This window comes from Culex quinquefasciatus, chromosome 1, assembly GCF_015732765.1.
Source record: "Culex quinquefasciatus strain JHB chromosome 1, VPISU_Cqui_1.0_pri_paternal, whole genome shotgun sequence".
Classification (NCBI taxonomy): domain Eukaryota; kingdom Metazoa; phylum Arthropoda; class Insecta; order Diptera; family Culicidae; genus Culex; species Culex quinquefasciatus.
The window spans coordinates 130679330-130703264 of NC_051861.1; the positions used below are offsets into that span (position 1 = coordinate 130679330).

General features: G+C 36.9%; 1 protein-coding gene across 1 annotated transcript; it reads left to right on the forward strand.

The window, feature by feature from the left end:
• Window positions 1-22063: 22063 nt before the first annotated feature.
• Window positions 22064-23428, forward strand: LOC6041672 (fork head domain-containing protein FD5). The gene has a single exon (XM_038248177.1). The coding sequence runs from the start codon at window positions 22194-22196 to the stop codon at window positions 23211-23213; it is 1020 nt and encodes a 339-aa protein (XP_038104105.1). The 5' UTR covers window positions 22064-22193; the 3' UTR covers window positions 23214-23428.
• Window positions 23429-23935: the final 507 nt, after the last annotated feature.

Consider the following 23935-nt stretch of genomic DNA (forward strand, 5'->3'; position numbering starts at 1 on the left):
CAAAATTGAATGGACGTCAGAAAATGATTAAACAGTGCGGCGTCCTGTACACTGACAATTAAATAAGCAGTTAAAAGCCTTATTCTTCCACTTTAATTTTTGATCGCGTTTTCGGTTTACACCTGAAAAATCTTGAAATTATTTATACGGATTTGTGATTCATCTCTTTCCACCATTCCCTTGGAAATACCCCATAGTGCAGTGCTATCTTGTCTCACGTCGCTTTTTGACGTTCCGAGAAAAGCGCGTTTTAATGTTTGACCTCGAAAAAATCACAGGCTGGATCACGCAATGTAAACAAATAACAAACACGTTTTGTTTGGCTGACCGTTCTGTGCATTATCCCGAAGTTTGATTGAATTTAATTTGAATTAAAAATGTTCACGGTAGTCAGGCATGTTCGTGAGTCAAACTTTTCAAATTCACTGTTTTCTACGTAAAATTTAGAAAAAGCAGCATTCTTTCTTTATCAAACAATCAGCGAATCTTTCCACATGCATTTGTCAACAGAAACCTCTTGAGAAACACATTGCAACTCTCAATAACAATGACAACCGCCCTTGACAACAGACACAACAACCGTTATGCTAACATTGTGTGCACTTCCTCCGCGTTTCGTCCGCACACAAAGGAAGCTGGTTCAAAGTTGACAAATAACAGGAGGGAACACACTTTAATAAAACAAGCACAACGCCATCAAGAGAGGCCTTCTTTTTGCGTCGTCGTCGTCGTGTGAAAAATGTGTTTATTTTTTCCTGCTTGTCATTATGTCACGAAAGGGGGTGTGCAATCAAGTAGGCGACGACGACATGAAAAGTCAACGCTTTAGGTTGGTGGTGACAATTAAATGTTAATGTGCACTCGATAATGGAGCAAAATGACAGTACAATAGTCATTTAGAGCGATTTCTGCGATGTCAATTGCGCGATTTCGAGAGCGCGAGGGACTAAAAGCAAACACACACACAATGGAACTCGTCGACATTGGGCACTTTTGCGGTGACGACGACGACAACAAAGGAATTTTCTCAAGTGTCTGCGAACGATGGCCTGAATGAAAACGAGGACTGATTTTTATCGATTTTTTATTTCCTTCTCTATTGTGGTCCTAACGAAAAGAGACAATTAGCACAAAAAAGAGTAGCAGGCTGTGGGATCAATTTGGAGAAGCTGGGTGTTGATTTAGTTATTGTTGCTGTTAATTGTTGTTGACGGTTTACGGAACGCGTTCGGAGAAGCATGAAATTTGATTAGGTTCAAGGAGGGCAGAGAAAGGAAAAAAAACGGAGGGCGATCAAAGCAATCCTTGGGTGTAATTTTTCAAGCGGTTTGAATTTGACACTGTTTGCTTTGTGTGTTGGGAATTGGTGTTTCAATTGGTTGGCAATTTGATACGCTTACTTCGATGGGAAGGCCGAATAAATTATGTACAAGTTGACGAAAGTGATCAAAAACTAAATTGTTTCGTTTATAATTTTGAGCGCAAAACATACGACGACATTTTCCATTTTACGAGAATTTTTGTTAATTTTAATTATTGAAATAAATTTAAAAAAAAACTAGATTAACATTTTATTTATTCAATTTAAGTTTGAACGGGAAGCCAGCTATTAGAAGTACTTTTAAGGTAAATACCGTAAATACAGGCAACTGTGGTGAATCTGGATTACAGTCTAAATAGATAAAGCAGTATAGAGCACTTAAAATCTTCAAAGTTGAAATCTGATGAGCCAATTCGCCCCTTGTGTCCTGATTCGCCCAAGATAACAGATAAATAATTTGTTGCATATGAAATTTAGGAAGAAAGCAAATAATCACTCGAGTCTGAAGTTATTTTTTTCAAAAAAGTTCAATAAACAATTTTTATTTTTATTTTTTTGCTTTTTGGGTGTCCGCCTTGAGTCAAAAAAATTCAAATTCAAAACCCTTTAAAAAAAAAACCAGAATTGGATTTAAGTGGACATCAATCTCTCATGTCTAGAAATGGATTTTAGTTTTTGTTAGTAACGAAAGTCTACAAATTAAACATTTTTGGGATTTTAGTTCTTATCAAACTCTTTGTGTTTTTGTAATCATTTTCTAGACGTGATAGATTGTTTGGTTTTATCTTATTTTTCATCTGCAAAACACATAGCTTTAGTTACGGTATTTGGTTATAAAGTAAAGTATAAAGTTGCATCCCTTTTCACCTTAACCCTTTCAGGCTGAATGAGTCTAGTAACCCAAAAATCAAAATTTTATAATTAAGCATATAATTTTCGTATGATTCAAAAAAAAATCCGTTATTCATTCCTGAGAATTAAAAGTAAAATTTAACATATTTACTTCTTAAATTCATTGAAAACTTAAATTGACTTTCGCAAAGACAAAATACAAATTTTATTGATTATTTTCGTTCGTCCGTAAATTTTGGAGATTTGAGTCAAAATTATAAATTGTATCAATTAATCCATCTTATAGTCCGTTTATCCGTTCGTTTGGTTAAAATAAGTCTATTTTTGATTTTGAAAAATGTTTGTCAACCTATTAATTTTTTTTTTTGAGATTCTGAAAAGATTTTAAAAGATATTTCATTTCAAAACTTAAAATAAAATTTGGATTGGCATGATAAAAAATGATAATTTTACAGTACGTTTTCAAAATTAGGCAAAAAATATCTAATAAAATAAAAAGGAAGGAGTGTAAAAAAAATTAATTATAAGCCATAGTTTCAGGCTGTTGCAAATATTTTTCAAAGTTTTTGTCTCCCCTTCCTTGAAAAGGTCCGAAAAATCAAGAGGCAAAAACTATATATTTTTTTTAAACTTCAAAATTTCAAACAAAGAGCAGGTTTAATCAGATGAAAACAATTTTAAATGCATTCGCCTGCGTTTATAATCATTTTCAACATGTTTGAGTAAATTCAGAAATATTTTGAGTTTTTGTGAAATTCCTTTGTACAGTACTACAAAAAACTATTTTTCCGCAAAAAAAAATTGTGAACTTTTTTTCATTGAAATATTTTTTTTTTTTCTAATTTGCACAACGGGTATCAAATGATTCAAAAATTTGCATTTTTGTGTTATTTTGCGATAATTTTAGTATTTCTTTAAAACAAACTCTAAAACAGTGAAATGCTTCCAAAATTATGAAAAAAATATTGCAAATTCTTATAATTTTATTATTTTCTAAGAAAATATGATATTTTGTAAAAATAGTATTTTCTTTAAGAACTCTAAAAGAGCGAAAATGCATTAAAAATTTCGAGTCTTTTGCTACTCATATTGCACATTATAATAATTTGAGTATTTAAAAAAATACGGTATTCTTTTAAATTTTATTTTTTTATTAAAAGAAACTCTTAAACAGTAGAAATGCATGCACATTATATTTTTTTTAGTATTTTCGAAAAAATAAAACAGGAATCTGTGATATTTTTAGTATTTATTAGTACATTACATTATAATTACAATTATCAAAAAAATATTCTTAGTGAAAGCATTGAACATTTTAAATTATATTGATTGGTCAATTTTAGAAAACCGACGGCTGATTAATTGTATTGCAGAAATAAATATTTTAACAGAACGAGGATTGAACCAACAATTTCTTGGTTGCTGATCCGACCCGCTACCACCGCGCCATGGACGCTTGATGAATTGTGAGGGACAGATCACCAACATATTCTTCTCTCTAGAGTGTTGCTCGGGGACGCGCCAGCATTATATGTGTTGGTGAGAACTGCAGATCGCTGACATGTTTAAACGCGGGCAAAAATGAGCTATGAGCTTGCTGCAAAAACTGTTATAAAATGTAACATGTTCTGCAGCAAATCCACTGTTGCAGATTTTGATATATATTTTTACTTTGGGTGTTGAGGTCCCCAGAAACACGTGCAATTTGATTTTTTTTTTCTTCAAAAATATTAAGGCAGGGCCGAATAGTTTTCCTCCAAAGATTGTATGGAGTATGTGCCCAAATTTTGATAGAAGCATAACTGTTATGATGTAAAAAGCATTATGCGATACTTTTTGTTTAAAAATTTCTAAAACCAGGTTTCCTCTCTCCCTCTAGGAAAAAAATATCAAATAAAAAAATTCCAACCGTTTTTTTTATGTTTTACAACCTTTTTTTCCTTTCAACTGGAATTTGTCTAAAAAGATGAATATTTTCCGTACTAAATAGATGCGCAAATTTAACAAATATTTAAATTATAGATAATAAATTTCCCTTCAAATCCTATTTTTTTTTCGCGTTTCATTTTCCAACATTTATTTTAGGTACGTCATTGTTGAAAGTTCATTTAACTAGTTTAAATAAAAATTTTACAAACTAGAGTGGAATTTTCTGGAAAGGCAAATCAAATCGATTTTTTTCTCCCGCCAACAAGATGGATATCTTCCGAAACCACAGCTTGGATTCGAGGACACAAAAACTCACCCAAATGGAACCGAAACGGCACAAAAAAACACCGAATCACACTGACACCGCAAAAGTGGGATCAAATTGTGAAACATGATGTTTTTTTCATCGTCGTCTCCTTGGAAAACCGTTGAAAAAAAAAAACGAAACACCACAATTTGACAACCCATCTCACTCACTCAAATATTTGTGTCTGTTTCACACACACAAAGTGTCGTCCTCGCGCTCCTCTCAGCCCTGGAAAATGTAACGACGTGCCAAAACAACCTCCTCAACTTCAACAGCTGCCATCAAAGGTGACGCTCCGCTCCGATCGCAGCAGGCCACAAATGTATGAGTGTGCGAGAGCTCCGCCAGAGAGAGGGGGAGCCAGACAAAAACACAAACACAACACAAAATGCCCGGAGAATAAAGGGGCGTGTCGGTTTTTGCGCAACAGCCGCAGCAGCAGCAGGCCATGACGGACGGACGGCGGAAACGAACGAGGCGACGACGACGACTGCTGCGATTTCGCTGCTTCTTTTTTTGCGCGTGATGAATTTGTTGAACAAAAGTTTTTACGAGAGTGTGTGCGTTTTGTGGTGGGGTAAAAAGAGGGCACTTTTCGGTTGAAATTTGATACAAAACGAGATATAAATGACGAGTAAATTGCTGGCAGTTTTCCTACTTGGGCAGCAGCAGCAGCAAAAAATAACATTGAAAACAAAAATATAAGCAAAAGCAAAAACTGTTGAGCAAATAAGGGATGAGGAGGGGGAACTTAGTTGAGGAAAAATAAAACAAACACGCACACAACAAAAACACACGATGGAAAATAATCAGCCTGAAAGGTTTGGGCAAAAATAAAAATTACTATGCACATAATGAATGCTTTTATGAAAAGTGTTTTTTGCCGCTGTTGTGAATGTTTTATTTTACCGACGTTGTTGTTGTTTTAGTGGCGGTCACTGATGATGGATGAGTTTTTTTTTCGGTTCGTGAATCCTTTATTTGAGAGTGCCGCAATATTATTGGATATAAAAAGTTAAAAACAATGCGGAATTTTAAACAAAAACAATAACTGGGCCCATTTCATTGAAACAAAGTTAAACTTGTTAGTTGGAAAAAATACAAATTCCCAAATTAAAAAAAAAAAAAAAACAAACAAACAAATTAAATTATGAATTTTGTGATGGGATGGCGGGCCGAATAGCTAAAAAAATTTGAAATTTTAGATTCTTTCGCGATATAAAACCGATAAATCTTACAAGATTTGTTTTACATCTTAATCAAAATATAAAAAGATTAAATTAAAGGACGATATTTTTTCTACAAAACCTTCGATCACATACTGCAACCTCAATAACTAGATTATGACCGGCGTTATAATTAAGAGGCAGTATTTGTAAATATTGCTCGGTTTGTTCTAGAGGTCGTATCGAGGTGCTCCAATCTGGATGAAACTTTCAGCGTTTGTTTGTCTATACATGAGATGATCTTATGCCAAATATGAGCCCTCTACGACAAAGGGAAGTGGGGTAAAATGGGCTTTGAAGTTTGAGGTCCAAAAAACCTAAAAAATCTTAAAATTGCTCGCATTTCCGTAAAACTTCATCAATTCCAACTCTCTTAGATGCATTCGAAAGGTCTTTTGAAGCACTTCAAAATGTGCTATAGAAATCCAGGATTGGTTTAACTTTTTCTCTTAGCTTTTGCAAATTACTGTCAAAAATGGATTTTTTTTAAACCTTAATATCTTTTTGCAACAGCCTCCAACACCCATACTCCCATAGGTCAAAAGATAGGTAATTACATGGACTATAAGCCTACGGTCTTAACTTTTTGGCCAATCGCAGTTTTTCTCATAGTTTTTCGATTTTTCTAGAACAAGCATTTTACAACGTTAGTTTTTGCCCTGTAGGCCGCCATAGCGGCACTTTTTGGTCTCAATTTTGTCATATTCGGAATCCTCGGACAATTTCACGTAAGTTAGAAGTATTGGAGTTGTAAATTTGATTTAAAAAATAATTAAATAAAACAGTTTTGAAAAAAGAAATAGATCTTATTTACCCTGTGATCAATACGTCAAATGCTATATCAAGTAGGCGAAAACCTGTTTTACCCCTAATCCAACAAACTGTTAAAAAATATTTTCATTCATTCTAAATGGCAATTTTTCCAATCAAATTTAAAACTCCAATACTTCTAACTTACGTAAAATTGTCCGAGGATTTCGAATATGACAAAATTGAGACCAAAAAGTGCCGCTATGGCGGCCTACAGGGCAAAAACTAACGGCTTATAGTCCATGTAATTACCTATCTTTTGACCTATGGGAGTATGGGTGTTGGAGGCTGTTGCAAAAAGATATTAAGGTTTAAAAAAAATCCATTTTTGACAGTAATTTGCAAAAGCTAAGAGAAAAAGTTAAACCAATCCTGGATTTTTATAGCACATTTTGAAGTGCTTCAAAAGACCTTTCGAATGCATCTAAGAGAGTTGGAATTGATGAAGTTTTACGGAAATGCGAGCAATTTTAAGATTTTTTAGGTTTTTTGGACCTTAAACTTCAAAGCCTGTTTTACCCCACTTCCCTTTGTCGTAGAGGGCTCATATTTGGCATGAGTTCATCTCATGTATAGACAAACAAACGCTGAAAGTTTCATCCAAATCGGAGCACCTCGATACGACCTGTTACACATTGGTGAAAAACATGCTCTTAATTGCTGCGAAAAATGTATCAATCGTTATCTGAAAAATTATCCACATAAAAAAGTTTACTTAAAAAATTACTGATATGGAAAAAGGTTCCACATCCATAGGGGGCAAACAAAATATAGCGGATATTTGTAATTATCAGAAAAAAAAAACTTGTAAATATTCTATAAATCAAATCATATTCTGAAATTTTATGCTGTTTACTAATTTCGAATTTTGGGCTATCTTATGCTTTTTGAATCAAAATTCAGAATAAAAGCTTGAATTCAATTGACTAGGGCCGATGGACGAACACATTGAATAAAATTTATAATAATTGTAGTTATAATAATTCATAATTATTTGCTGATTAAAATTTAAATCAATTTTATGAGCGTTATCGATTGCAATATATTAAAAAAAAAGCAAAACATAGTAACTGTGAAAATGTTGAGTGAAATCGATTTTGGTTTAAGGGTCGCTCAAAAAATAAAATCTTTTCATCCAAAAACGTCTTCTTTAAATCGTTAATAACTCGTCAGGGTTAACGCGAATCGCTATGGAGTCTTGGACAAAGTTGTTTATCATAAAATTTTACATAAGAACCACTCGCTTGGCAATGATACGTAACAATTTATGCCACCTTTTGGAGGAATTTTGAAACTTTGACATCCGAACCCCCTATCCCCAACTGCGTTACGTTATAAAAGAACGCTCCTAATCTATAACTTTTGAAGGAATTTTTGGATCAATTTGGTGTCTTCGGCAAAGTTGTAGGTATTGATGATGACTTTTTTGACTTCTTTTTATTATTTTTTTTCCAAAAAAGCAAAATTTTCCAAAATCCGTATCTATTTGATTATTGAGTGTTTTTGATATGTTTAAGGGGACAAAATTCCGCAACTTTTGAGCCACAGAGAATTATGGTCAAAAAAATTTCCGCCGAGTTATGATGGAAAAATCTAAATTTCATACATATTTTATTAATCTATTTTTTCATGTAAAATTGAATTTGCAATCGAAAAGTACTTAACTGGTTTTTTGATTTAGTGCCCCATTTGGAATCAGACTAACATTGTAAATGGGCAGAATATTTCATAAAATTTCTAATTAAAAAAATAAACCAAAAAATCATGACCCTGTGGCAATTTTTTTGACCATACTTGTCTGTGGCTCAAAATTTTGGGGTTTATGTCCCTTAAAAAATATAAAAATTATTTTGGGAAATTGAGTTTTTGTGAGAAAAAAGTTAATTAAAAATCGGCAAATATTTTTTCCATGTACCTATTTTTCTGAATAGTCCTCATCGAAGGTATGGCAACACTGTCACAAGCCAACACAACGGGGCCACTGTCAAATTTTGGTCAATTTCAGTCAGATCTGGGTGATTTTCGTTGTTTTCGAATCAAATCTGATGGTTGCTCCATTCACTCGTTTTTTTTAATTTTCATTGAGTTCAATTTTGTTGAAAAGTATTGACCAAATTGAAACGACAGACTCGATTATCCGAAGGCCTTGGCAAAATTTCACTTCGGATAATCGAAACTCGGGATAATGGAACCAAGAAAAACATTTTTTTCACTGTTTTATTTTTTATTGTTGAGCTTTAATATGACCTCTAAACTACTGTAAGGTGATTTAAAATTTTTTAACCCAAGATGGCGGCCAAAATGGCGGTGATGAAATATTGAAAAATGCATTTGTCAATTTACCACACAACCAACCATTCTAATTTGACTAAAATTAGGTCGCAGAAATCGAATTTGATGTTAAAAGTAAGAAAATTAAAAAAATATGATTTTTTTTTTCGAGATTTGACTATCCAAAGTCCCATACAAACCTTCGGATAATCGAAACTTCGGATAATCCCCGACTTTTTTTAACAAAAATTGCAGATCAAACATAAAATTTTCAATTGAAAACTCTTTAATTTTTTCGTTAATTTGCATCGTTTTGAGTCCAGACCATTTTTTGACAGTAAAAAATCATAAATTTGTGTTGTTTTCAAATTCTTCTATTTGTGCATTAATTTAAAAAGCCCGAATGAAAAGGCCAAATCACACGATTTGTGTAACCAAAGTCCGAATCACAATCCCAAAACGCCAAAAACGAAAAACCCTTCGGCAACTGCCAACTACGATCCCGCCGCCAGACCCAGCCCAACAAAATAGTGGGTATTGAAAAAATTGTCTGACGTGTGTTTGTGCGTGCGGGGGTGCCGCCGGCGTAGTAGGCTGCGTTTAATTGAAAGGAAGCCCCCCTCACAAAAAGGGAGAGGGTGGTGTGGGGAGGTAAAAATAAACATTATGCTAATACCTTTTTCATCAGATCCATCAACTTGAGGTGGTGGAGGGCGAAGAAGAAGAAACAAAAATCGATTTCGTTTTGGTATGCAAATTTGAACTGCCGAAGAAGCCCGAGCCCAAGTGCTGGTGGGGGCTGCCTGCAATCCAAAGAAAATATTTACATTAATCTGTAAAACAATAAATAACTACAAAGTGTTATGAATGGATATTTACAAACATTTTTTGGATTGCTGCGGATCTTGATAGGGTATGGTTGGAACGTTGGGAGGAAGAGGTTGAAAGGAAAAACACTTTAACCACCTTGGAACAGAATAAGAGAATGAAAAAAAAAACACAAAAAACAAGAAGAAAAGAGAGGAAGCTCGGGCCCAGCACGATTGGGATCGATTGGGCTTTTAAGGTGTTCACTTTCGGGCAATAAGAGCAAACTCGCCGAACCAGAAAGCACAGAAACGTAATTATCTTGATCTTTTATTCATGGGGCGATGATCGAATTGAGTTTTCTTATAAATATAGAAACAGAAGAGCGAGAAAAAAGTACCTCCAAACATGCCGACTCTGAAAAAAGCGACGAATCGAAGCAAGCGGAGCTGTTTTGATTTAATTTACTCGCCCGCAACTGACAGTAGCCGTCGTCATCCAAGCAAAAATCAAGGTGTGTCACGACGCATGTCACAGACAAATAGGCGTAAGTCTCTTATTAAATCCATCAATCAGCAATTTAACGGTCGATTTGAATGTTTGGAAACTCACCACGCCAAATTTGAACTCACCACACGACTCTTTTGTGTAGGAACTATTGAAAAAAAAACTCTAGATCTGATTGTCTGTTTGTCGGACGAGGATCCAAGCAGCCCCGTTTGAAGCAAACGTCAAAGCGGCGGCGGCGGCCTCCAAAGCAAAGGTTGCTTCGATGATGGAGCAAAAGTGGTCCAGAACTTGATTCGCCCCGCCGGAAGATATAAACTGTGAGCGGGGAATGTGGATGAAACTAGAACGAGAGAGAGATGCGATTGATTGTGGTTGATGCAAATGGAAGCGCCCGGAATTCCACCGGGAGTTTAATCTAATTTGACAGCTAGAACGTGGGCGGTGTTTGCTGGAGAGTGTTTTAGTATCGGTAAATTGAATTTAAACGGGATGGAATGGGGGGTTTTTGCTCGATTTATTTTAGTTTGAGCAAGCTTTTTTTTATTTTGAAGCAATTTGACTTGTGTTCTGTTAAATTTTACAAAAATTTTATCGAATTCCAGCAAATCGTGAGCATTTTACTCTCAAGTACACTCGTTTGCGGGTGACCTCTCTCAATCCAAATCAAGAGCATTTCGCTCTCGATTCGATTACATCAGTAAACTCAGGACTGAACTGAATTTATAAAACAAATTGATTTGTGTTTTCTACCATTTCATAATCTTTTCAAACTTGTACCTCCATTAATTCCTCATTCCAAACTGTTTCATAATTGCCTTTATTTTGCATTTTTCCCTCCCAAAACATAAATCCACCTCGTCTGACGTGTGCAAGTCACGGCCCCTTGTCCGTCTGTTGGCTGGAATCTTTAAAAATATGCCGAAAATAAAACCGACCGATCAATTAGCCTGAATATCGGCTTTTAGCGCCTTTTGTTGTTGTTGTTATTGAGCGCGCGCATTGTTTGTTTGATGTGAGCGCGGTGCGCTTTCCTCTCTTTTGCTTCTTTTTCCGATCGCCGCCGTCAAAAGCCGATGCGAAATCGATCGCAGCAAGCGCGAGCTTGATCTCGCGGCAAGTTTCAGTTCAGTGGAGAGGTGCGCGCGCTCTCTTCTTGTGGGAGCAGGGTTGCTGCGATTTCTGAAGCACTTTTTCGAAAAAGTTTAGTTTCTATCAAATGAAAGACGCCTCTTTGAAAAGTTTGGCCAGAGCATGATGCCGCCGATTTGTGGATCTTACTCGCCGCCGAGTAATGATGATTGCTCGCGCGCTGCTCACTCACACGATCGCGCTCGTGAAGAAGCTCGCGGATGAGAGAGAGCGAGCGGAAAACGGCTCGCATTCAAATGAATATTTAAAACAATTATTTCTCTCTATTTGGTGTTTTCCGATGCTTTGGCGGCGGCGGTACGATAATTAATAGTTTGGCAGCCGTTTTTATTTCGGATTTATTATTACCGCGAAGCTTTTTGAGCGGGTTTGGCGAAGCGCCGCGGTTACGATCAATTTTTGAGTTTGTTTTGAGCTTGTACAGGATAAATTACACAATTTGTAATCCGTTTTAAGGTGAATTTAAAACGAAAACACGTTTTAAACTGAAGATCTTAAAAAAGTTTGACAGATGGTCAATCGGAGCACAACCCTGCTGCTTGGATCGATCGGCACCATTTTTCGGCAGTTTCGCAAAAAAAAAAGAACTCAAACTGTTTCGCTAAAACTACTTTGTTTTATTCTTTTTTTCCGGAGCGGCTCGTTTCATCCCTCACATGATAAAACAAAAGCCGCCCAATTGAGGGGGGAAAACCACCACAAAAAAACGCTCCCAAAAAATACTCAAAATGGAAGCTGCACGCGGCTTAAATTTTCCACAGAAGCGAAAAAAAGATAAATACATCGAGCTGAATTACAGTTAATTCTTTTAATTTAACTGTTTTGTTGTGTAGCAAACGAATTGATTTGAAAAAATTTCCTCACACGCACACAACCGAGCGCGAACGCGCTCGCTGACCAACAGTAGGCGCTGACTTTTCATCTCTCCGCTCTGTCCGCGGCGGTGGCAATGAGCGAGAGATGCCGCCTTATTAAAGAGCGTCGCGCGGCCTACTACGCGAACGTGTGTGCGTTTGGGTCGGAAACGGCTCGAAATAACAAAAAAAGAAGCCGCCGCCGCCGCCGCAAAATGATTATCGACCAATAAATGGAGGATGAAAAAAAAAAACTGCGCGTATTTTTGACGGTGTCGGTCGGTGTTTGTGCGGGGCAAGTCGGAACCGCCGCCGCCATTTTTTGGTGGAGCGGGAATATTATATAATTTAAATGGTATTTTATAATTTACTCAGCCGTGATGTGCGCGCGAGTAAGGAAAAAAAAGTCGAACTCGAAACAGTTTTAGCTGGGCAATTTTTGCGGCATTTTGTTTTGCTGAAAGGTGGAAAAAAAATGGTTGCAAATGTGGAGTATTTTGATTCAATTTAGTTTTTTGGGGGTTACGCGGCAAAAAGTAGAACAAATTTGCTGAAATCGTTTTATTGGTTAACTGTAGTTTTGTGTTTTTGCCTCCGCACATGTTCAAGGATACAAATTTGAGCTAACGGCGATAAATTGTTGAAATAAGAGCTTATTTTTCTCAAATATTTGATTTCAAAATCACTAAAAAGTGCATGAAATTGATGTAGATGTTAAGTGACAAGTGAGACAGAGAGCCAACGCCAACTGCGACGCGACCAAAATTAGCATGTATTAGTGACAGCGTTGCTCGTGGTGCAAGCTTGAGCGTGACTCTCTCATTTTTAAACTGTTGTTTTTTCGAATCAAATTCAATGTTGTTAGGCATAGTTTTCGACAAAAATCGAACAATTTCCAATCAATTCGCTTCAAACGCAGTGCTGTTTGAGTTATTCGAAAATGCAAACATATTAATAGCTTCCAGTAGGTCACTTCAACTGCTGTTCCAAAGCTCAACTGCACAAGTCAACACAAACCAGGCAGAAATCAATATTTGTCAGACTACATTCTGGAAGCAGTTTTGTAGAGACAACTCTCATCCCGGTCGCGTCCAAAGGAGGAACAAACAAATCATCGCCACCACCAAGAATCAATAACTCGGCTCTCAAGTTTTTTTTTTCTAAAAGGCTCTCGATATCGCCTTCGATCTTCGGTCTATGTGCGTGTCTCAATTTCTCAAGTGCTGCCTTCTTCGCCCTTAAGGTGAACCTACATCTGGTCGCGCAGTAGGCTATGAGGTTCGTCGCTCTTCTGCCTCTACAGCAGATCACGCGTGACATGTTTATTTATTGGTTTCACGGATCCAAGTGTGCGGCCGCGGGGAGAGGGGGCCTTCCATGCTTTACGCCACAAAAGGAAGCAACGTTAAAATAATACTTGCCCGCGGAGGTTTTCGGGTTTGGTTGTAAATATTTTCAAAACACTCGATCGATTCGAAATCGAATATATATCTATCGAGGTGTTGGGTGGTCGTCGAGCGCGGAACGAAAATCAACAATTCGATCTCGTAAAAGGGGCTCGGCCACTTGGCCAGAGTCTGCTGTAGATATGGGTTTGTTGTTTCTCAATGAAGTTATGGAAACAATAATGAATAAAAAAAAACCGCGAGAGTGAGAGGTGTTGAATGATAAAAGGAAATGCAAAGTGGCTCTGGTCGAGAGATCGATCGATTGTGTTTTTCGAATAGAACTTGGAGAGGGCTCGTATGGTAAATATCGTTAAGGTATTCGAAAATAATCGAAACAATTCGAGGGTGTGAACTGCTCAAGAATCGACGGTGTTTGGCGAAACGTTCATTCAGTTCTTACCCCCTAGAGAATTTCATTCAAATGGAGATGAAGAGTGTGTTGCGAAAATGAAATAAAAATACAGAAATACTTGAATTAAACGTTCACGTATTTCAAAAGTTCATTTTATTGCATTCAACTGAAAAACTAAAAGTGAGAAAAGATCAAAGTCACGCTCATGCACGGACAACGAGCCACGCATAAAAGTGTCACCAATACACTCTTATTTTGGACGCGTCGTGGTTGTTGCTCGTTTCTCATCGTTCACCAATACATACAAATAGGCTAATTTAAATTGATTGGTACAGAATGCGTAAAACAGATAAATAAAAATAAATAAATAATTTTGACTGAAAATAAAATTACACGAAAAATCTTTTGATAACAAAATAGAGTTTTTTTGAAAAGCAAAATAAAGTTTAGTTTCTCAAAATTGTGATAAAATTTGTGTAGGTTCAGAATTCAAAAAATATAAATCTCTCTAAAAAACAAACTTGAACTTCCATTTTCCTAACCCCCTTCAAACAATAAATGTAAAAATAAATCCACCTTACTTCCGCTCGCCCCCAAAATTGCACTCCCACGATTGCCTGCGGGCAAAAATCGATTTACACGAAAATTCTCGCACCAAGTTCGCAAAAAAAAAGAACCAAACTGCTCAAACCAAAACCTGAAATAACTGAACCAGTTCCTTTTCCGAGCGCTTCTTCAAACAAAAGCATTTTGCATAAACGATACACCAACCAACGAAAAGATCCCGTAGCACCAGAGCGCAAAGTCGTCCTCAAAACGTATTATTAACTCAATCATGAAAATTTTCTCGCTTCTCTCCCTTCTGCAACCAATTTGCCTGAAAAGAGCTGCAAGGGGTGGAGGCACGGAAAAAAATGCTGTTACTGAAGCTGCCACTGAAATTTGCGATTAAAACTGCCACTGAAATTTACACTAAACTGCCTCTGAAAACTGCCACTGAAATTTTCAATGAAAACTGCCATTGAACTGTGACTGGAACTCCCAAACAAATTGCTACTGATACTGCGACTAAATTGCCACTAAAAACTGCCTCTGGACTGCCCCAGAAACTGCGACTTAAACTCTGAAACTGTCCCTGAAACTACCACTGAAATATAACTGACAATGAGGCTAAAACTGCCACTGAAACTTTGAAAGAAACTGCCCCTGTAATTTAATTGAAACTGTGACTAAAACTGCCTCTGAAACTGTGACATAAACTGTCCCTGAAATACTAAACTGACAATGTGACCAAAACTGCTACTAAAACTTTGACAAACATTACACCTTAAATTTTTACTGATCTGCGACTAAAACTGCCACTAAAACACTGACACTGAAACTGTCATAGCAGCTGCTCCAAAAAAATAACTTAAATTGTGTTGGAATCAGCCTTAGACACTGCCAGTGGAATTTTACTGAATCTTCCACTGAAACATTAACAGAAACTGCCTCTGAAACTGCCACTGATATATAACAATGTAGGGGAGTGTGGGGTAATTTGGACACCCTAAGTAAATTGCTCTGTTACGGGCTGTATGGATATTATAAAGGAATGTGGATGACACCAGAGGATAATAGAGACCATATTTGATGGAAAAATGTCATTCATTTCGATAAATTTTGATGAAAAACCCATTTTTATCGCAAAAGTTAAAAGGTGTCCAAATTACCCCCACATTTTTGCGTGGGGGTAATATGAACACCTCTATGGGGTAATTTGGACATGCCTTGTGGGGTAATTTGGACATGTTTTGTGGGGTAATATGGACATACCTTGTGGGGTAATATGAACACCTTTTGTGGGGTAATTTGGACACATGTTGAAGAATAAGTTTAACATTTGATTTTTTGAGCATGTTTTTTATCTTTCAACTTGGTTTTGTAATTGCTTTATATTTTGAAGTGTTGCTCACAATATTTCATCAAAGGTTTAAATAATGATTTTGTGATAGAAATATAATTCAATAGGAAGATAACAAATAGTTCAGTGTAGTATACATAATTTAATCATTAATACTGAAATGATTTAAACATTGATTCTGGATCAGGCACACTATACTTGTTTTTAGTAATTAAGGTATCGTTTATGTTTATATAAATCAATATTTATATAAAATTTATTAGCCTGAAAATATATTTTTTTAATTTTACATTCTGTAGCCCTTCAAATTTAAATATTATTGTAAACCAGCATAGAAATTAGAAATGTCAAAGAAATTAATTAAAAGCAATCAACATTAGAGTCTTGTTGAACGCCAAATGTACAGTAATCAGATTTTCATCAATTCGAATATTGGAATGAATTTATCTAAATTAAAAAATAAGGGTTTTGTGAAAGTTCTCTTTGCTCACATTCATTTTTGATTGTTTTGACATATTAAATCACTCTAAATTTATCTAAATCCCTTTAAAAACTCATCCAACCATGAAAGTTACTTTTTTGTTGCCTGACATGTAGACTTTCAGGTATGTCCAAATTACCCCACAAGCCATGTCCAAATTACCCCCATAGCATATTCTATCATAAATTGCGATTTTTGATGATAAAAATGGATAAAATGCACAATTTTTATACGTACATATCTCAGGCATCGTCCAAGCATCCTCCTTAAACAAAAAATGTCCACTTTTTTGCCATATAACTCCTGCAAAACCTTATTTCCTAACCTTCAAATATTAGAATTTAAGGCAGTGCCAACCGGCCTTTGGAAACTTTTACATATTATACCAAAACTACTTAACCTATTCCAATTTTTTTGGTTTGTCCATACTCCTAGGCCATTACTAGTACTAGCCTTATCACTTAAATTGCCATTTTCACTTTATATCCGAAGAAAACGTGATTTTTAAAGGGGTGTCCAAATTACCCCCACTGTCCATATTACCCCAAACTCCCCTATGTAACTAAATTGCCCTTGAAATTTAACTGAAACTGTGACTAAAATTACCATTGAAATGTGATTAAAACTGCCAATGAAATTTTACATAATCTTAGACTGAAAATGCTACTAAAATTTCCACAGAAAACTGCCACTGAAACTACGATTAAAACTGCCCCTGAAACTTTGACAGAAACTTTTACTAAAACTGCCATTAAAACATTGCCAGAAACTTCATCGGAAACTGGCACTGGAATTTACCATAAACTACGACTAAAACAGCCACTGAAACTGTGACAGAAACTGCCACTGAAATATAACTAAAATTGCGACTCAAACGGCCACTGAATTTTTGACAGAAACTGACCCTAAAACTGCCACTGAAATTGAACTGAAACAACTCCATAAAATGCCACTAGAAACAAACTGAAACTGCAATTGAAACTGCCACTGAAATTTAACTGAAACCGCTACTGAATCTGCCTCTGAAACTTCCAGTCAAAACTGCCACTGAAGCTGTCACTGCAAACTGCCTCTAAAACGCAAATTCAATCGTTTTTTTTTCTCCGTGCACCTCAAATTCAGCTCGCAAAACGACGACGAACTCGGATTTCCTTTCGACAATTTTTGACGTCGATGACGACGACGGTGGCGGTCCGGAAAATGTGTTCCACGAGCATCAAAAATTCCTTTTGTTGTCAACCAGTGAGGCAAATTTTTCCTCTCTCTTGCCACACACACACAGTAGGCGGCAGTTACACGCTAAAATACACACCACCACGGTGAACTCGGTGGCCAGCCCCTCCTCGTCTTGAGGGTAGGTTTTTAAGCTGGGGTACCTTTTAGGGCAATTTTCGATGTAAATTGGGGTGATTTGCGAGTTGTTGACATTGAATTTTCTTTAAGTTTGAGAGAATTTCATCTCCTTGCTTCAAAAATTAGTCAAAGAATTTTTCAAATAAACTGAAGCAATATTTTCCAAATTACCCTGCCCAATTTACAATTTTTACATCCCTCGTTGCTATTTTGCTTACCGTTTCCGTCCTCTCCCTTCCCTACTCTCTATTCTCGCTTTATATTTTCCATTCCATGATTTAATTATGTCGTTTTATTCCCATTAATTCCTCCAGGGAGTCCTCCCGGTTGATTTTCCCAAAACCCCCTCCTCCTTCTCCTCCGATGGTGACGAGTTTCGAACCCAGACCCTCGGAAGTTGTTATATTATGTTCACTAAACGTCGTCCTCCTCGCCATCGTCGTCGTTTTTGTTATTGTTGCTTTTGTTGTTGGTACACACACACACACACACACACTCACCAACAAAAAGCAGCATTCAACTTCCCAACACAGAAAGGAGATTGCTTTTAAACGCTATCATAACCCCCCTCTCCCCATTTTACCCCACCACCCCCTCACCCTCCCCACCCGCCTTTGTTCTCTTTTCAACCGTTCAACAAAAGCGATCGGAATTCTGAAATTGTTCTCTCTCCCTCGCTCTCTCTTGCTTCCTCTTGCGCGTTTTGATGGTTCTCGCAACAGCATCGATCCCAGTGGGCCATGGAATGGCACTTTTATGAGCTGGTCGTACGACTCTGGTTGTTGTTTTTGCTCTCCACTCCACCTTGCTTGCTGCGATGGGGTCTCTTGCTGCGCTTTGTTCTGAGGGTCAGGGTTGCCAGTACAAACAATTTTTTGTATTTATTTCTAAAACCCATTTTTTTTTTTTTCATTTCATAATTATTTATGTTAAATCAATCTTTTCACTTTTCAAACAAAATTTCCATATAATTTCGAAAAGATTACCATATCTATCTATGTGAGGGATGTGTCATATAAACAATATTTAAAAAAAATATTTATTTCCCCTACATAAATTTTTATAAGAGATTAAAATTAAAACTGATTTTAATTAGGTTTTTTAAAAATAATTATAGTCGTTCTGCTGGAAAATGATAATATTCCAAATTTTAACAACAGCAGTTGTTCCAAAATAAACAACCTTTTCAAAAATTGACCTTATTTTTTAAAATTTATTTGTTATTCACTTATGAAATACGCCACAAGTCCAGTTTATGATCTTAGAAATGCATTTCCAATCTTTAAAATGCGTAGGAAAAAAATCTTTTTTTAAGAAAATATTTGATTTAGTGGACTATTTTAATTAGTTTAAATATATTTTCAACATTAGAATTATTACTGTCAATTTTGGGCCAGAAGTGGAATCTATATGTAAAAAATAAACGTTTCCCGAGCTGGGTCTTAAAGTAATTTGGTGCAGTTTAACAGCAATTCCATTTGAAACCGAGCTAGAGTGGTCCCAAAAACGGCAATTTTCGTAAATTTTCGCAATAAAACACATATTTCAAAAAATCATAACTCCTTACAATTTCAACTGATTTTAGCTATCTGGACGCAATTGAAAGGTTTGCGATTCAAGGAAAACTAAGATCCGAAAAAACAGAAAATCGTTTGAAAAAGTCGTATGAAAACATAAAATGGTGTTTTGAACGTGTCTGGACCAAAGAGCCTGTGTCTGAAAATATTTGTATCGGATTTCTCTGAAAATTTTATTGAACATACCTATCAGAAAATTGGCGATGACCATCCATACGTTTCCGAGATATGATCATTTGAAAATAAATACTGAGTTTATCGACCCTCAAAAACAGAAAAATTACGAAAATGAAAAAAAAAATCAACTTTTCACTGAAACTGCGATAACTTGAAAATTTAAGCGATTACCTATACATGTTTTGGTACCAAAAATTGCGTCTTTCAATTTTGTAAATTATTTTTTATTTTTCCTTAAAGGCAAATTAATCACCTTTCATTAGCGTCCACGAAAGCTAAAATCGGTTAAAATGGCACGGAGTTATGAATTTTTGAAAAATCTGGTTTTTGCGAAAATTGACGAAAATTGCCGTTCTTAAGACCAGCCTAGCACGTTGTAGGTCACCCCAACGGCAAAACTAAAAAAAAAATACGGGTCTGAATATTTTGGTTAAAAAATGCCCAGAAAAATGTTGAGCCCGATCGGACAACGTTTTTGTTGGTTTAGGCTCTTTTCAAATGGAATTGACGTTAACATAATTGCAGCAAAAAATGTGATAAAACAAACGCAACTTGTAGAAAAAGAAACAGAAAAAAATTAAACGTAACGTGGTCGAAATTTTTTTATGGAAAATGCATAGTAAAATTCAAGAATAAAGCTAGGACAATTCAAATTAAACAAAATGAAACTAGAAAAGAAAAAAAAATGTCAAAGAACAAAAATTGCTTTTAAAAATCTTTAATTTATACCGATAAAAGTTTTATTGAGATTTTCCCACCAAATTAGAAAAAAGAAGGCTAGAAAAATATGAATACATTGACATTTTTTTATTGAATGTATAAAAATCAGACGAGATTCTAGATTAATTAAACTAGAAATGACTAGATTTTCATGAAACAAAAATTTCTATAAAACCATATATTTGTGCCTATATAAATTATATTTAGATTGTTCAAAATTCAAACAATTTATATTTTTTTTTAGAAAATAAAAAGGACTTTTTTATAAATCCTATTTTTTCATTACTCGCTTACTTGCATACATGCCTACGCCTACCCATGGCGCATTGGCTGATTTGGAAAAATAATCTAGATTTACAATTGATTAAACTTAATAAATTAAAAGAAAGGGTTCACATTTGGCTTTAAAGTAGGTTTGGCTTGAACACTTATAAAAAAGTTAGAATTTTCTGAAATGTAAAATACCGCATAAAGTATTTTGTAATGTAATGCATTTTATAACACCTTTTTCATCGAAATGTTGATTCCTTGGCATGTTATTCAATTTTTTTGATCCTCCCTCCTTCTTGTCTTCGGTAACAGTCGAGAAACACAAACTTCAAAAAATATTGACAGAGGCCAAATTTAGTGTTCACTAGTAGAAAAAACGTAAAGTGAAAATATAATTTATAATTTTCATCAAACATGTTCAACTTAACATTAAAAGATTCACAAAAAAGTTAATTTTCAATAAGTTTTAGTATGTTTGAAAAGTATTTTATGCAGGAGATTTTGAACTCTTCTGTTTTATTAATGTGACACAAGTTCTTTTAAGTAAGTGCAAAATTGAAATCAACACTTTCTGATCAAGCTCAAATTTGAAGGGACCGTTGATTCCATCAAAACAAGAATCTCGATTTTAGTCAAGGTCGAAGCTTCTTTCGCAAAAAATATAAAAAAAACCTGGAATTCTCCTTGAGTTAGGGTTTTCCAAAAACACCAAAAAGGCAAAAAATATGAATCTTTTAAAAAACTCCAGAAAAAGTTTTTAAATTAAAAGATAAAAGAATTTTTCAAGAATTTAAGAAAAATGAGGAATCAATTTAACTAATTACTGAAAATAAACGTAAGAATCTGTACAGGTATTTGCACCAAACTCGTTGAAAAAATATTGTTTCTCTACTCACCCATTTTTTTATCTTCCAGCGATCTTCCCACACTGCTCTCAGCCCAGCTGCCGTATTTGCACACACACTCACACACAAACACAACACCACTTTTGCTTGCTACCGTCGACAGACGCAACCACCGCACCAGGGTTTGAGGTGTTTTAAAATAATTTATCACGTTTTGGCACCACACATCGCATCGCACTCTCTTTTCAGCACGCCAACAACAACAACAACAACAGAAACAACCAAAGGAAACCATGAAAGTATGTTGCTGGCTCTCCTCGTCCTCGTCGCCGTCGTCGTAGCCTACTCGATCTCTCTGCTTCTTGTTTGGTTTGCCTACTTCGTCGCCGCTTCCACCCCAGGCCTGCTTCGATGCAACGGACGACGATGTTGTTGTGTGTATTTTGTATATAAACACAACACAAAAACAAGCGCACAGATCGCGCACAAAACATAAATCATGCTCGCTGCTGCTGCTTGTTTGTCGATGATGCCAACCTCTCTCCCGCTCTCTCGCGTTCTTTCTCGCTCTCTTCGTCGCCTACTGCCGACTCGGCAAGAGAACTGGGAGTGGCTTTCAAACCGAACGTGGTTCTCCGATTGGTTCGCGGCGTTTGTTTGCGCAAATATTTATATAAATCTTTTCATCGCCTCCTCGCTTCTCCGTTTGCTTCTAACAAAGTTGTTTTTGTGTTGTTTGGATGTTGTTGCGCGGGCCCAGGCTAGGAGTCGACCAGTCTCGGCCAGTTCAGTGCTTGTTTGATTTTCCACCCAGCAAGAGAGAAGCCCGGCGCTGTTCGTGAGTTTCGTGCGCGCAATCAAAGCAGGCCGTTTTGGAATTGTGCCGTCGGTGGTTGGTCGGTCTACTTGGATCGATTTTGGGATCAGTGCCAGTGCCAGTGGGTGTAGCGAGAACAATAGAAGATTTATTTTTTCGGAATAACGATTTAAAGAACGGTGACACGGTGGAGGAAAATAGAAGATTCAGAACCATGCTGAACTGTGCGGATTTAGTGCAATTCGACCAGTACAGCTTGCAGCTGTACAATTACGCGATGGTCGAGCGGTTCCGGACGAATCAGTTCTTCAACTACGGGAATATTGTGACCGATCCGCGCACGTTATCGCGATTTTTCAAGCCCGCGGTGTACGGCGTGAACAATCCGGCCGGAATCGACGTCGGCGGTGGACCCAGCGCGCTGCTGGCGGACGCCAGCAAGCTGTCCTCGGCCCCGAAGCCCCAGTACAGCTACATCGGGCTGATCGCGATTGCGATCCTCACTTCCCCAGAGCGAAAGCTCGTCCTCTCGGATATCTACCAGCACATCCTGGACAACTACAGCTACTTCCGGAGCCGCGGCCCCGGCTGGCGCAACTCCATCCGGCACAACCTCTCCCTCAACGACTGTTTCATCAAAGCAGGCCGTTCGGCCCACGGCAAGGGCCACTACTGGGCCGTCCACCCCGCCAACGTGGATGACTTCCTCAAGGGCGACTTCCGGCGCAGAAAAGCCCAACGCAAGGTCCGTCGCCACATGGGACTCACCTCGGACGACGACATCTTCGACAACAGCTCCCCGCGCCAGTTCTTCCCACCGATCCCGTCCTCCCCACCCCTCCCCCTCCCAGCCGCCGCGTACATGCCAACCGCCACCGATCCCCACCCCGCCCTAACAACCCACTATCAAACCACCCTGGACCAACACCAGGCCCTCATCATCAAAGGAGCCATGGAGAGCTTCTCCCGGAAGCGCCAGTTCGACGTGGAGTCCCTCCTCAAACCCGACGACGCCAACTCGCAGCAATCCTCCACCTCAGGAGGCCATGACCATCATCACGCCCATCACCACCATCATCTGCAGCAACCAGCGGAAAAGAAGGCCAGATTTGGGGCGACGACTCCGACGCCGCAGCCAGCGCACCTCCACCATCCGGTGGCTGCGTTCAACAGTTTGGCTGCGGCCGTCGGCGGACTGGTGCCGAAGGTGGTGCTGCCGCCCAAGGAGACCTAAGAGCGTTTTGCTAGCTTCTCTTTTATGTAGTATGTATGTATAATATGAATAGTGCTAAGAGAAATACTTCCTTACAAAAACAACAAAAAAATCTTGAAAAAAAAAGACACACGCGAACAATCCGTTGACTGTAAACCTAACTGTGACTGTAAAAGTGAAAAAAAATATGATCGGAGAGCCTGCGAGATGAAAGAGGAAAATAGGGCTTGCCAGAGTGGTTAAACTTGTTGAACATTGCATATGAAAAAAAGATTTTGTAAGTAGGAATTTGTATGTGATTTTTGATAATTTTTATTTTTGCTGGCAAATTGTATAAATCTTATTTGTTTTGTCCATATCTTAAGTCTTCATTAGCTTATTCATTTTTATACAAACAAAATTTAAAAAAAATAAAGTTCTGTCATTTTCAAGTATAAAAGCAAGGTCAATGCAAATATTATTTAAAGTTGTTGTCTCCCGTCCTATTAAAATTTCCCTGCAAAATCATATAGTAAAAAATATTCCTAAAACTAGAAATTCATTGATTCATTCGTAAAAGTTGTACAATCTACTCCTACTACGTTGTTGAACGTTCATTTTCGTATTGCTATTGTAATTGATTGTTTATTTGTGACGAGAGCCTGTTAGTTTACAACTTTTTATCAGGTTAAGGAGGTTATTCAAATAAGAATATAAACAACATTCTTTTTGTTAAATTCATTGATATTTTAACAATAAAACAA